The sequence below is a fragment of the Sturnira hondurensis genome, unplaced genomic scaffold, assembly GCF_014824575.4.
Source record: "Sturnira hondurensis isolate 20B ecotype Veracruz unplaced genomic scaffold, ASM1482457v3 Scaffold0002840, whole genome shotgun sequence".
NCBI lineage: Eukaryota > Metazoa > Chordata > Mammalia > Chiroptera > Phyllostomidae > Sturnira > Sturnira hondurensis.
In genome coordinates this window covers 27708216-27722021 of record NW_028075471.1, presented here as the reverse complement: position 1 = coordinate 27722021, position 13806 = coordinate 27708216, and the positions used below count along the sequence as shown (strand labels likewise).

Below are 13806 nucleotides of genomic sequence, written 5' to 3'. Positions count from 1 at the left end.
TAGCTCAGCGCCAGGGCCTGGGTGGAATTAATCCTTTTATCTCCCAATAAAGGAGAATTACTGGCATTTTGTAGCCCAGCTGTCTTTGAAGAAACGTCTTTGGGAGCCGGAGGCTTTGCATTTTCTAGAGTGGTCAGATTAAAGATGCTCCTTGCCCATCTCATTGAGAGGTGGGAGGGCAAGGAATTGATTTCACTGTCACCCAGTTGCCCTGTGAGAAGGACTGAAAGTTTCCATTTTAAGCAGATTTCAGAGCACAAATGTCATTCTGGAGAACTTTTCTGAAAAACCATGTCTTCAGAGCCATTCAGTTCAGGAGTCAGCCTATACTCCAGCAAATGAGGATCCTTTCAAAGGATACAGTTTGGTCTGCCACCTTTTTTACTTGCCTCCTGTGGGTCTAATACCCCTGATAATTTTGGGACGTAATATACTTCCTATACACAGATAACAACAGTGTATAATAACCTGTCTAAATGTCGTAATACCTTCTGTTCACTTCCATAAAAGCAGCTCAAATTCCTGAAATAGCGCTGAAACCTCATTCATCCCACCTAACGAGGGAAATGACATGCTCAGCATGGGGCTTGACATCTTGAGGACATTATTTTATTTTAATCCTCAAAATAACTGTGAAGTTGGTGTTTCCCATCTCATTTTTAAAATTGGGAGACTGAGGCTGGGAACAGTAGGCAGTTTGCATATCGTTATACAGTCTGTAACTAGTGTAGCTGGGAGTGTATTCAGGTCGCACTCGGAAGCCTGTATCTTTCCCAAGACACCACCTTAGCAACCAGGGTTTTTCAACCTTGTCACTAGCAAGGGTTTCGACCGGATAATTCCCTGTGTGAGCATGCTGGAGGGAGAGCTGTTCTGTGCACTGGAGAATGTTTAGCAGCATTCTTGGCTTCTACCTACTGCCAGCAGTAACCTCCCACCCATGCGACAAATGAAAATGTGTCCAGACATTGTCAAAATAACATCCAGGGGCAATGTTGCCCCCAGTCAAGAACCACTGCCGTAAATGCTTCTGCAGTTTCTACCAGGGAAGTTCCACAGCTCTGAGAAACACAGAATAATTTGAAGGTCCAAGAGTGGTCTTACAGGGTACGCATTAAGAAATAAAACATGAATTATAATTAGTATTTCAGCTTACGGCACATACAAAAGCCCCGTGTCCCTGTTATCTGAGATAGCAATGAGGAGATGACTCTTCTCTGTCCACACTTGGCTTTCGTCTCTCTGCTGTCCACAGCTTTGCAGGGCATGTGCAATCTTTCATGCTGGATTGAAAGTTCCTGGAGAACAGGAACTCTGTCTTTTAGCCTATTTTGTTCAGTTTTTATCTCTTAGCAGATGTGCTGGGCTTGTTGGATTAGTCTGGATTGAACTGGAGAGGGGAAAGAATGACCAGTTCCCAAGGGGATTGGTATACACTTTAACTGTGAGATCTGAACAGGCAGTGGGAACCTCTAAGCACAGTTGTTGGCCTGGGCCACAACGGAGCTTGTGCTTGCTGAGCCCTGATCGGTGGCAACCTGCTGGAGGTGCGCGGGCTGGCACCCTCTCTGTGCTGCCTCACTGGGAGGTGCTCAGGGCAGGGCCGTGTGCATGCTGAGAGAGGCCCCCTTCCCCAGTTTTCCCAGCAGCGCCCGTGGGCTGACAGGCAGAGGCCCCAACAGTGAAAGCTCCTCCACAACACCAGGGGCCCTTGCACCCAACATCTCCACCCCACACGGGCCAGCTCTCCGCTCCCAAGCAGTACTGCACCAAGGTTGGCCCGTCCTCATCACCCTTTCCTTTGCCGCTTCTCAACTAGAGAGATTTGTATGGACTCATCCAACAAATATTAATCACACATGGAGTTCAGAAGCCACAGGAGTGAAAAAAAAAAAAAACACCAAAGTTTCTATCTCCATCAAGCTGATATTCCTCGTGGATTCTTATATTTATGCTCTGGGATGTTTCTGTTTTTATTTTTTAACCCCCCTGGTTTGAGCTTTTGCCAAGAGCAGCATTTCTGAGTTAGACAAATGAGTTAGTCTCGGGTAACCGTTCTAAAAAAATTGCTTTGCCCTAGGTTGCTGGGGCAACCAGACAGGTGGTCACATGGCTAATCTCAGCCTCAGTTGACTCAGGGCATCCAGCCAAGCCTCTTGAGAGAGTCTGGATGGCCCAATACATTTGCCTTCTCTATTAAGCCATACACTGAGCAGTTTCCAACATCTATCCCAGAGCCATCGTTACTATGAAAATGTCCAAGGAGGTCCTCCTGGGGACAGGCGAGCAGGATCTGAGTGGCCCCGTGACGGCTGTGGGACTAACTTGCAATGTTTGCATCAGCAGAAACAGCTCTACACTCTGCTGTCCCCCTTTCTGTATCTACAGATGGGAAGCTGTGCACCAGTTACAACCGCAGGCTCATCTCAAAGGCAAAAGTCAAGGCCATCAAGTACAGCATGGTCGTCGTTCTCGGTGAGCAGCATCCCTCCTTGTGTGGCAGTACTGGGTGGGCATTCAGAAAGCAAACTAGTACCTGGGGCTAGTGGTGGAGAGCCCACGGGAGAAAGGAACTTGTCTGATTGGAGAGGGATGTGTGGGACTTACGAGTCTCTCTGTGAGTGGCTCCTTTGAAGGATGGCATTTGCTTCCTAACCTCTCTCTTCATTAGTGTAGCTGTCCACCAAGGCCCTGGGGTGCAGAATTTGGAGAAAATCTGATCACTTGCTGAATCAGATGCTCATCGTCACCCAGCTGGCCCAGTTGCTTTCTTTAATACATACTCTCCCCCAGAGCTAAAGTTGATGAGCAAAAGGAAGACCGGAGGGACATTTCATTTCTTCTGGATACTTCCTTTCAAGGTCACTATAAATTCCTGCTGAATCTTCTCTTTCCCTCCCATTTCCTTCCTCTCTGTTGTTACGACCTGTAAAGTTACCTTATCTCAGGACAAAGAAAAGGGTATTTCTGGAGCACCTAATCTGTGTCAGATTGGTGTGTGTTCTTTGGTACCCTCAAACCTTCAAAACTTCCTCTTCCTGAGGCCCTCTCAGCTAATGACCTCGATTCCTATCTCACCAAGAAAATTCAACTAAGCAGAATAGAATGTCCTCATTATTCTCTTCCTCATACGTGCACCAATGGGACGCGTCTCTACCACAGGCTCTGTACTTTCTCCTTGGATGGGGACACACTGGCACTGCTTTTCTCTACGCCCAAGATGTTCTCCTGAGCCCAAATCCCATCCCTTCCTGCCGATTCGAGAATTTTGTTCCTCCAAGGACCTCCCCTGCCCCACAGCTTTCCCTTGACTGGGTCACATGCACGTGAACCAAGTGTAATAGCCCCCTCAAGGACCTACTTTGCAGCAGGCCCATCTCCCCACACTCTTTCCTATCACTAGTTCTCCACTTCTCACCTCTCGTCCCCTGGAGCCCGTTTCTGCTGGCTTTCTGTCCTATCACCCCAATAAAACCATCCTCATTGACGTCACCACAGCCTCCAAAATGTCAAATGCCAATCATCCATCTGCATCTCATTTGACTTCTAAGCAACATTCGATCGGCTCCTCCTTCACTTCCTGTGCTTAGAAATTGTATCTATCATTTCTACTTCAGAGCTCTACTTGTATTTCCAATGAGCTTCCCATACTCAGCATGGCAAGCCAGAAGTCTTGGCAGGTTCTGTCCCCTGCAAAAGGACTCTTCCCCGTGTTGTCCCTGCCGGGGATGAACCAACTTTCCTCTACCTTCAAGGTTCTCCTGGCTGGTGTAATAATCAAACAGACATGAGCAGACTGCAAGACAAAAACAACCAAGTGTAATACATACATATGTAAGGGAACCCCTTTGATAAGTGTTTATGGGCAATGCCTCTAATTCAAATTCTCCCAGGTAGTTGCGGAGCAGGGAAGAAGTTTCTTTTGAGCCTGTGGCTAAAGTTGCCTTTAGGCCAAAACAATCTGCTACCACAGGGGCACATCTTGGCTTGTTCTGGACTCTCGTAGCTCCAACTCAATAAATGGCACTGTCTTTTACCCACACTGAAAATCTAAGTGTTATCCATCTGTCATTATCGTATTCCTTTCATACCCCACATAGCCATTCTGTGCACAAGGGCTGGAGGTTCTCCCTACAAGACAGACCTCGAGTCCAACCCTCCTCACCATCGCTACTCCCATGTCCCTGACCACAGCGTCCACCAGCTTCCGCCACAGGTCTCCTCGAATTTCTTCTCTGCCAAACAGCCAATGTGATTGTTCAGAATGTAAACCAGATGCTGCCACTGTCTTGCAGATCCACCTGTGGCTTCCCATGGTGCTGGGCTAAAGCACAGCCTTTATTCCATGTCCTAGATGGCCGGGGTGATCAGTGCCCCCACCCAGTCTCCGGCCTCATCCTCACCATACTCTTCCTTGCTCACTCTATTCTGAAACTGGAAAAGCTGGCATTTGTCTTGCCTGTCACCTACCGGACCCAACAGGCAGAGACAGGGAGAGAATCTTTATGGGCACTTTACTCAGATGGCCAGTGACCCAAGAAGATGGTGGGTTTGTACCCTAACAGACCATCTTACATTCCATTTCAAACTGCCCCTTTTCATAAGGACAAGAAAAGTGTAGGTAAGAGGTTTGGAATTCAGGGGAAATGTTAATCAGATAAAAGCTACAGCATTCTTTCACCTGTGTCCCAGGCAGTAGGCGTCTTCCCCTGGAGCACAGTGGCTCTGATACCATCTGGACAGCTCCCAGCCCTCCCAGGGCACAGAGGTGGGACTGCTTAGAGTCCCCTGGAGTCAGGGTGGGTCATCCCTTCAGTTCCTGAAACAATAGCTTTTTACATGCATTGATTACTAAGAGTATTAGCTACGACCTGAAACTAAAATGTTTCCAACATTTGAGTCCCCCCCATCAAGAGCAGTCACTATGGTCTTCTTGCTATTCCTTCAGAATGTCACCTTGTTCTCACCTGGAGCGCCTTGCCCCGTTTCCCGCCTGCAACGCTCTGCCTCAGAGGGTGGCACAGCTCGGTCCCCTCCGTCCCTTCCCCAACAAAGCCACCTCCTGAGAAGGGCCTTCTTGACGTGTCCTGATGCACCCTCCCTCAGCCTTCACCCCGCCTCATTTCCCTCAGGTTGCTCCTTCCACCTGACATTATATACACTGATCTTCGGGAGTAATGATCCCATGATGATCGTTGCCCTCGTGTTCCCTCAACACCATCGCCAAGGCCTTAAACAGGGACCCCCGCCCCCGACACGAGGTGCCTGGTTAATCTATGTTGAATGAACAAATAAATGAGGCTACAGGAGAAGGAAGGGGATTTGTGCCCTTTCCTGCTTTTGTTACTCAGATACTGCCCCTCCCAACAACCCTGTGCAGCCCTTCAGAGCTCTGAGAGAGCACAGCCCTCCTGTGAGCTGAATGTCAAATCACCAGAACAGTCGATCGAACCTTCTCAAACACCACAGCAAAATGCCAAACAGACCACACGCAGTGTGGCTGCACCAGCAGAATCCAGACGCAGAACCGCCGTGTAGCAGAGCCGGGATGAAGCACGTGCTGCCTACCAGGGCTCAGAATCCCGTCCCAGAGGCCTCTGCAGCACCTAGGTCTCCCTCACCTTCCCAGACGATGAAACGCACTAACACGCGCTCGCCAGGTGGGGTGTCAGGAAGCATATCTCACACATACGCACAGTCCAGCATCCACACAGCCCTGTGTGACCGGGGGCCACCTGCCCAGGCCTGGGACGCCTTTTAGTCTGACTGAGAGCAGGGATGCCCATAAAGGGCCAGCCAGTGTCAACGACCCAATCCGACCAAAACAGCCCTCTTCTCGAACAAACATTTCACAGTGCCCCTTTCTATCCTGAAACCAAATGTGTACATAATACTGTGGACCTCACACAATTCTTAAACAGTCAACACAGGATCATATAAAAAAGGAATAGAAAGAAAGTAATTTGTAATAAACCAATACAGATGTCACTGTTTAAAGACTCGGGCACAGCCACACTGGAGGGGCAAATGGAGCAGCTTGCCAGACGTAGTACCAGCCACAGAAACCAAGCAATGCAGGTGTGCTTTCCTGAAGACAGAGAAAGCCGGGACTCGGCCTTCCAAGCAGGTGAACGAACCCCACTACGGTTCCAAGTGAAACAGGTGATCTTTCCTCATTTGCAAGGGATTGCATTTGTGGAAAATTCACATTTGTTAAAAATACTTGTGTTTCTACATAACGTACAGGTAGGTTAGAGCCTGGGGTCCTTCTAAACAGGGTTCTGGGCCATGTGAACAGGAGGGACTGCCCGGCTCCAGGCAGGAGGGCTGGCGTGCCTGGGGAAACCAGAACCGCACCCCCAGCACACGCACCTTGTCAAAGTGCTCTGCAAGGGTGAGGTCACCTGGCTGAGAAGTTCCCAAGCTTTCATAAAGGACCTCAGCAGCGGTCACATTGGACCCTCACGGTGCTGATAGAGAAGCTCGGGGAATGTCTCTGCGGGGTGTGTGCGTGAGCCTCCATGTACATTTGAGTCAATATGGCACGAAGGCTCTGCCACACTACTGTTTTAAATGTTTCTGAGGGATCCCGGGTGCTGAGGGGTGTCCCTGGGGTGTGGCCTCTTGGGGTGATAATGGCTGTCTCCCCCCACCCAGCCTTCATCTGCTGTTGGAGTCCCTACTTCCTCTTCGACATGCTGGACAATTTTGGCCTCCTTCCGGACACCGGGGAGCGGGTCCACGCCTCTGTGATCATTCAGAACCTGCCTGCCCTGAATAGCGCCATCAACCCTCTCATCTACTTCCTGTTCAGCAGCAATGTGGGCTTCCCCTGCCGGTGAGGGGCGCGCCGGCTACGCCCATGGGTGTCTTCCTCCTCCCAGCGCTCCAGGCAGGCAGCTGACACAGGGCCAGAAAGGTCCCCCTAGTGTGACAGCCCAGGCCCAGGCTCTTTGTCCTGGAGCATGCCACCTTCCGTAGCGATTGTCTTCACTAGGTCTCCTGGAGAAGACCTCCCTTGGGTTCACAGCATCTCCAGGTGAGGCACCTCCACACACAGCAGGACACCAAGGATGACCACCACCCCGCAGAAAACACATGAAGGCTTGCCCGGTGAAGTGACATTCCTGAGGTTACGGGAATAATGAGCAGCAGAACTGACAGTAGCCCCTCCCACAACTCTTTGGTCCTTTTCGCCAGTTTTCAGCTCTCTGTCTGCACAAGCTACAGGGAGGAGACTACGGGGAAGCTCAGAGGAAACAGAACAATAGAATGGCTTAAGGCTAGGTTTGATCCCAGGGGCTGAGTTTCCAATACTGCCATTGTGGATCCATAGTTACCTGTGACCTTGGACAGGTTATTGAACTGCCACAAACCTCAGTTTACTCACCTGTAAAATAAGGCTAACAGCAGTTCCTACCTCCAGGCCAGTGATGTCTGTTCACTGGGCTCTGGTTTGACCAGAGGGAAGGAGGAATGTAATCGCTGGGGAAGAAAGGTCAATGGCACTACGCAGGAAGTACTTAGCAGTGTCTGATCCTTAACACGTTCTTCACAACTGGTCTCTCTTAACATCCCTGCTTCCCTTTTCATTATGTCTGATTATTTGCCCTGTCTGCTTTACTCTTTCTCTAGGAAGCAAAGATCTCAGGAGTCCAGAATGACATGGCGGGAGAGAGTCAGCAGGCATGAAATGCAGGTCCTGTCCAAGCCAGAATTCACCTAGACCCTGGGGAAGTTGTAGTGCCAGGCTGAGCCCCATCAGCTCTCCTGGGTCCCCGTCACCATCTTGGGTATACACATAGAGCCTGAGCCAACATCTTTACCCTCTTCCCTCCGTCACCTGTGCGATTCTCAAGCAAACATCCTAACGAGTGTGTCACCTGCATCAGCGAGTATTGGCCAAGACGAACTAGAGTCACCATCTACTCACACCAGCCAGAAAAGACACCCCCTCACTCCTCAGCTCACAGCCCCCCCTTCCCACTGGTCGCCAGGAGAGCCCTATGGGCAGAGACATCATCGGCCCATGGCCCAGGCTGGGGCAAGCCCAGAAGCATGGCTGTACATGAGTCTTCTAATTCCAGTTTAACGAGTTAATAAAAGACTTACCAAGGCCTAGATTCCCCCACCCCAGTTTTGGGTGGGAGGTTCAGTAGTTATAGGCAAGAAGATGTTTGCCCTGAAATACCAACAAGTTCACTTCCAGGTATCGGCCGTTCGTGCCTGCTCTGCAGACAGCCTTGGTTCGCTGGTGGGGGCACTGGCAGCAGCCAACTGCAAGTCCCCACGCACCAACAAACAACCTGTAGAGAGCCCACACCCACTGGCCCTTCGGAGCCAGGTCCAAATCAAGGGGTTCCTTCTCTGACAGGAGAAGAATTAGTGCTAAACGGTTATGGACCACAGACCTGAATCTCTGAGAGTCCGGACTGGGTCTCACATGTCTCTGAGGCTGTGTGAAGGCTCCTCTCTTCGCATTCATCATTTGGGCCGCTCTGGGCTCATCCCTCGTGCGCCTGGACCACTCTCCCCTTTGACCTCCCTGAACCCTCACTCTGCTGGGGATCCTATTTCCTGTGGCATTTTCAGGCATGATGTTTCTATAAGCTCTTTTGTTGGTTTTTTGAATATTGCTGGCTGCTATTGTCTACCTAACACCTCAGCCAGGAAGCGCTGATGGCTTTGTTTTGACAAGTCTTGAGTTTGGTATTTATATGAACCATCCAAGTGAAATATGACTAAATGTTTGCTAGTCAATTTTTACCACCGGATTTTTCCATAAGTGGAAATGGAAGAATTTAATTTGAATATATATACATCCCCAGTCACAGCTCTGGGATGTGCATGAGCTTCTTATTTTTAGCCTCCCATACATTCCTGACATTAAAATCTCCTTGGCAAAATCCTCCTTCCCAGAATTATTCTGAGCTTATTTTTTTTTGGCCCACTGCCAGTGGAGTCATTAAAATGTGTGGTATATTTTAATAGCGCTCCATTCCTCATTATGTGCCAACCCAGAGCTGCATGTTTAAGGTCACGGTGGCATTTTTTCCATAAATTTCTCTTTTCAATTCCATGAGGCCTCAGGGAAAGTATCTCTTTAGGCAGAAATCAGGTTCCTCTGGCATTATCTTTCTTAAACTTATTTTCTGAATCTGAGAGCCTGAATAATGTAGTTTTATGTCTACACAATAGTTTTGAAGGCTCTCTTCCTCTCCAATCACATAAAAGTGAGCATCCCTGGAAGCTGGGGGTGGTGGAGGACTTTTCAGCGTTTCACCTGAAACCCTTGATGGGCCACAGGAGACCCACAGACCCGTTGCTACGATAGCTGCCCACGCGGGTGCCAATTAGCGGAGCCAAACCTGGTCGGTGTCCCAAATGGCAAAACCAGAGGCCAGGTTCTCTTGACAGAAGTTTTGAATCCCTGTCTCGTTCTCATCTGCAAAAGACATTACATGCCCACCCCATCCATCGATAGACTCTGGAAGTCAAGGAGCGTGTGAGACAGGGCTTTGCGCTCTGCACACTGGGAGCACGATTTGGGGGTTGGCATGGTACATCTTGTGATCCCCCCGAAACTGGGGATCGGTGAGATAATGGTACGGGTCGCTGCCGTGAAAATGAAACTCGTTTTATGTTGGTGTGCGCTCTAGAATCCTCGTTTCCATGTAGTACTTGCTGAGCTCGGCAAAATATGATGGAGACATTATGAGAACGCTGGTAATTACAACTTTGGACACATCATTTTTTAAAACTGTTCTTTGCATTCTTTCTCCTTTACCACTTAGACACATCATTTAATGTGTCTGAGCACCAGCTGTCTCATCTGTCAGATAAGAACAGAGTAAGGCTGATCCGAAGACTCTGGTTCCTTCACAGATACAGACTCTGAGATTGGAATGAGTCCAATTACACCCCGAGAGCCAGAACTCCTGGAATCCTTTCCGCAGGGGATGACTTGGTGACTCAGCACTGAGTCATTTGCCCTTTAGAAGTTGTGACTTCCCCGTCATTCACTGTGAAGTCAGAGAGGCCTCATTCCCCAGCCGACAAATAATGGGAGCTCCAGAGGAGAATGAAAAACTTTGGTGATTTGCTAGCCGTGGGTGCCAAGCGGGGTCAGAGAGCGGATGCTATGTGCCAGAACGATGCTTACTTCCCACACCAAGATATCAAAGAAGTCTCTGGTTGCACATCACATAGCTGAGGCTTAGGTGAACATTTAGGATGACGAGAGTCGGCATAGTGAATAGAGTTAGCCACACTATAGAAAAGAACATCCCCACTTTATTCACCTAAATTAAATGTGAATGTTAAAAACTCCTCTGCTGCTGGGGCTGTGGGAGCATAACTTAACTGAAGTTCAATCTCACCGAGCAACATCTGCCACCTTTTTTGGCCCCAGAAAGGGCTAACACCTTCTTAATGGCTTTACCTTGTGATCAAGCATGGAAAAAAACAAAGTAGCCCTTTGACAGCAAACCAATATGCAGTTTAAACTGCCTTCCTCACTTTATTCGGACACCTCTGTACACATACACAGAAATGGCTTTGCCACTCCCTTCCACGTCCACAGAGTCAAAAGGAGCCACTCGTTCCCCCCAACCCACCCCCGAGTCTGCTGGGGAAACGGAAATCTATTAGCAGGAAGAAAAGTGATTCTGCTCTTGCAGGAGCACCGCAGGTGAGCCGCAGCATTTCCTGCCGTTTGAACACATCTAATTTTATATGCAGGTCTCCCAGCGGTCCCTCAAGGTTTCAGTTGCATTTGACGGAAAGGAGATGCCCTGAACCATTTCCATGCCAACCGCCTTGTTCCTGGAAACTTGAAAAAACAGTCCCAAATCTGGCTCAATCTGAGAATCCTCCAAGGAGTTTTTAAAAACACAGATTTCTAGTTCCCCAGCCCCAGAGATTCTGAGTTGGAAATCTGTAATATGTAAGCAACTCAGGGGCTTCTGGTGCAACACTTCCTTGGGCCGGCATCTCAGAGCCAGTGATTAAAAGCGTGTTGGTGGTGGGAGCCCACATTCCTCAGGGCCAGGAAGTGCAGAGGCTCCCTTTGCTTCTCCCATATGGCTGCCCAGGGTCCAGCTGGAGGACAGATGTGTCCTCCTAGGAGCCCACCTGACCACCTTGCAATGGTACAGGTATCTGTTAGGTAAACACAGGACATCTCTAATGTCTCCTTCTTCCCACTCTGCATTAAATGCATTTTTCCTTCCATTAAGATAGACCTTAATCTGAAATCATTGTCTTGTATGTAGGTACCCAAAACCAGTCAGATGGGGAAATATGGCCATGTGTTTCTGTGATGTCTGGGAACGGGGAAGGAGGCCCCCAAACAGGTGTTTGGGGCCTGAAAGGGTGTGGATGTGACGGCCTGTCAAATTCCTCTAGAGCAGGCTTACTTCGCCTTTCTGGTCTCAGGACCCCCTCATTTGCTTATGTGGATGATGTCTATTGACATTTACTACATTAAAAATTAAAACTGAAAACATGTTTAATATTTATTTATGAATTTACAAGTAATACACTCATTACATATTAATGTAAATATCTTTTATATGAAAAGTAGCAATACTTCTTCAAAAAATATCTAGCAAGAAGAAACACTTTTAACTTCTTTGCAAATCTGAAGTTTGCCTTAACAGACAGCTGGATTTTTATATCTTCTGCATTCGATCTGTTGCAATATGTTGTTTTGATGGAAATATATAAAGAAAATCAGGCTCCACACAAATATGTACTTAGGCAAAAAGGAGTATTTTAATCTGATTCTGCAGTCAATCTGTTGAGCTATTACATGCTGGGCAACCTCTGGAAAATTCTACCGTACATACAAGAGAATGAAAACAAAAAAGGCAAGTAACACCCTAGTGCTGCTACGAAAGTGTTTGCCCATAGCATGGGCTGTGGCTGGAATATTGCCCTCTTGGATGCAAAGCTGCAACAGTGTGAGGTGGACAGGCTGAGACACCCTTTGCATCTGTTTGCAAAGCTGGTTGAAGCACTAATCACAGGTGATTCTGATTGAGGCTTGGCTCCACGACAACCCCTCTGCAGGTGAAGCTGGTGATGGGACCTGCCTCCTCTGGGGGCCAGAGAGCATGGTCCTACTCATACAAACTGCTTGGGCCATATCCAGGACTGGGGACAAGTGGCTGCTTGGCCTGAGCAACAGAATGATCAACACTCACCTCAAAAGCTATGCTGCCAGTCCAGGCTCTGAGCGGGACAGCTGGCGCCCCTACTTTGCTCCCGTGCACTGGCCGAGGGAGGCTGCCCTGCCCACGCCGCACTGCTGTACCCTGCAGCTGTGCGCCCAGCAGTCCCAGGCACTCCCCGTTTGCCTTTCCCTACTCTAGCATTTATCACCTTCCAACACATCATATGACATATCTATTCATTATGTTTCTTAATTCATTGCCTCTTGATCTTATGAGACAAGGCCCTCTGTATGTCTTGTTCTCTATTGTAGCCCCAGGGCCAGAATGGTGCCTGGGACACAGAGGAGGGGCCGGTACAGGCCTGTTGTTTTCTGAATGAACTGATAAGACTGACACAGGGAGGAGCAGAGGAGAGGGGGGATCCCTGGGGCAACCTGCCCCTCCTCCCACCACAGGGAAGGGGAAGGCCTTGAGCTGGGCAGGGTCCGGTCACACTCCTCCACTGTGCAGAGGAGGCTGCTTCTGCTGCCCTGGATAATTGAAAGGCAAACAGAAGTTGGGAATGTGACATCTCCACATGGAAGAAGACATCAGGACAGGGGAGGAGTCATCTACCAGGGCTTTCCCCACTATTGGCTCTCAACCCATTTGTGCTTGGCCATTAAGCCAGTGGCCAGCTGCCTGGGGCAGTCCTCAGAGGAGGAGAGCAGTCCTATCATGACCTTCTGTCCCTCCACCACCAGGCACCCCCCCGTGCCACCCGCTGTGTCTAAATCCTTCACGTCCCCACTGTTGCTCAGCTCAGAGCCCACCTTGGACACTGGGGCAGGAAACTCTGCCAACCCCACTTCCCAGACTCTCTCATCAGTGGATTGCTGCTGGGTAGCATCTGCCTAAGGGGGACAGGTAGGAGATTGGAAAGACAGGCACAAGTGGAGGAGTGTAGAGGCAGCGGGGAAGGGGGTGGGGGCTTCCTTCCTGTCCTCCAAGCACCAGGCCTGCCATCTACTTGGAGTTAGAAGCAGCCTCAGAGCCTCACCTTTCCTCACTTGCCCAGAGCTTGCCCAGGATCCCAGCCTCCGCCCAGGCGGCCCTCTGATCTTGGGATAACTCTGCCTCCTTCCTTGCCTTCCCCCAGGCTTAGCAATGCTAGCAGCTTCCTGCAGTTACTAGTCTGTGTGCTTACTCTTCCTCTCTCAGCCCTCCAACACCTGTGCTGGGTTGTACCCAACTGCCTGCATTGAGGCTGCTCTATCCAAAACACTTACTACGGCTCCTCTTTCCCAGAACGGATGGCTCCTGACTGGGACAGCTGTACTGCGATTCTTCCTGGGACCACTGGGGGACAAGCAAGAAGGGATCCTCAGAGGGCTCTTACGTGGGTCAGAAAATTTTCCTCAATTAAATCACTACATTCATTGCTGGAAACTCATCTCCTGTTCCATTTCTCTTTCCTATTTATGTCCTTCCAGATTGTCCAATAAAGCTAGATGACCATGTATCCCAACTGACCCAAAGCAGACCAGGTTTATGCCTGTTGTTCCAGCAAAATTATTAGCAGGGGCTCCTCTCTCTCTCAAAATGGTCCTAGTCTGGATAATAAATTATATGGCCACTCTAAGTACAGGCC

The 13806-nt window shown here is 49.3% G+C and overlaps 1 protein-coding gene across 2 annotated transcripts in view; it reads left to right on the top strand.

Moving 5' to 3' along the window:
* NPSR1 (neuropeptide S receptor 1) overlaps positions 1-8923 on the top strand; it is a 103214-nt gene extending 94291 nt beyond the window's left edge. For both annotated transcript variants that reach the window (XM_037041159.1, XM_037041158.1), the window contains 3 exons: positions 2389-2475; positions 6658-6838; positions 7636-8923. In XM_037041159.1, coding sequence (XP_036897054.1) covers positions 2389-2475; positions 6658-6838; positions 7636-7726 — 359 coding nt within the window. In that variant the 3' untranslated portion in view covers positions 7727-8923. The remainder of the gene's footprint in view (positions 1-2388; positions 2476-6657; positions 6839-7635) is intronic.
* Positions 8924-13806: the final 4883 nt, after the last annotated feature.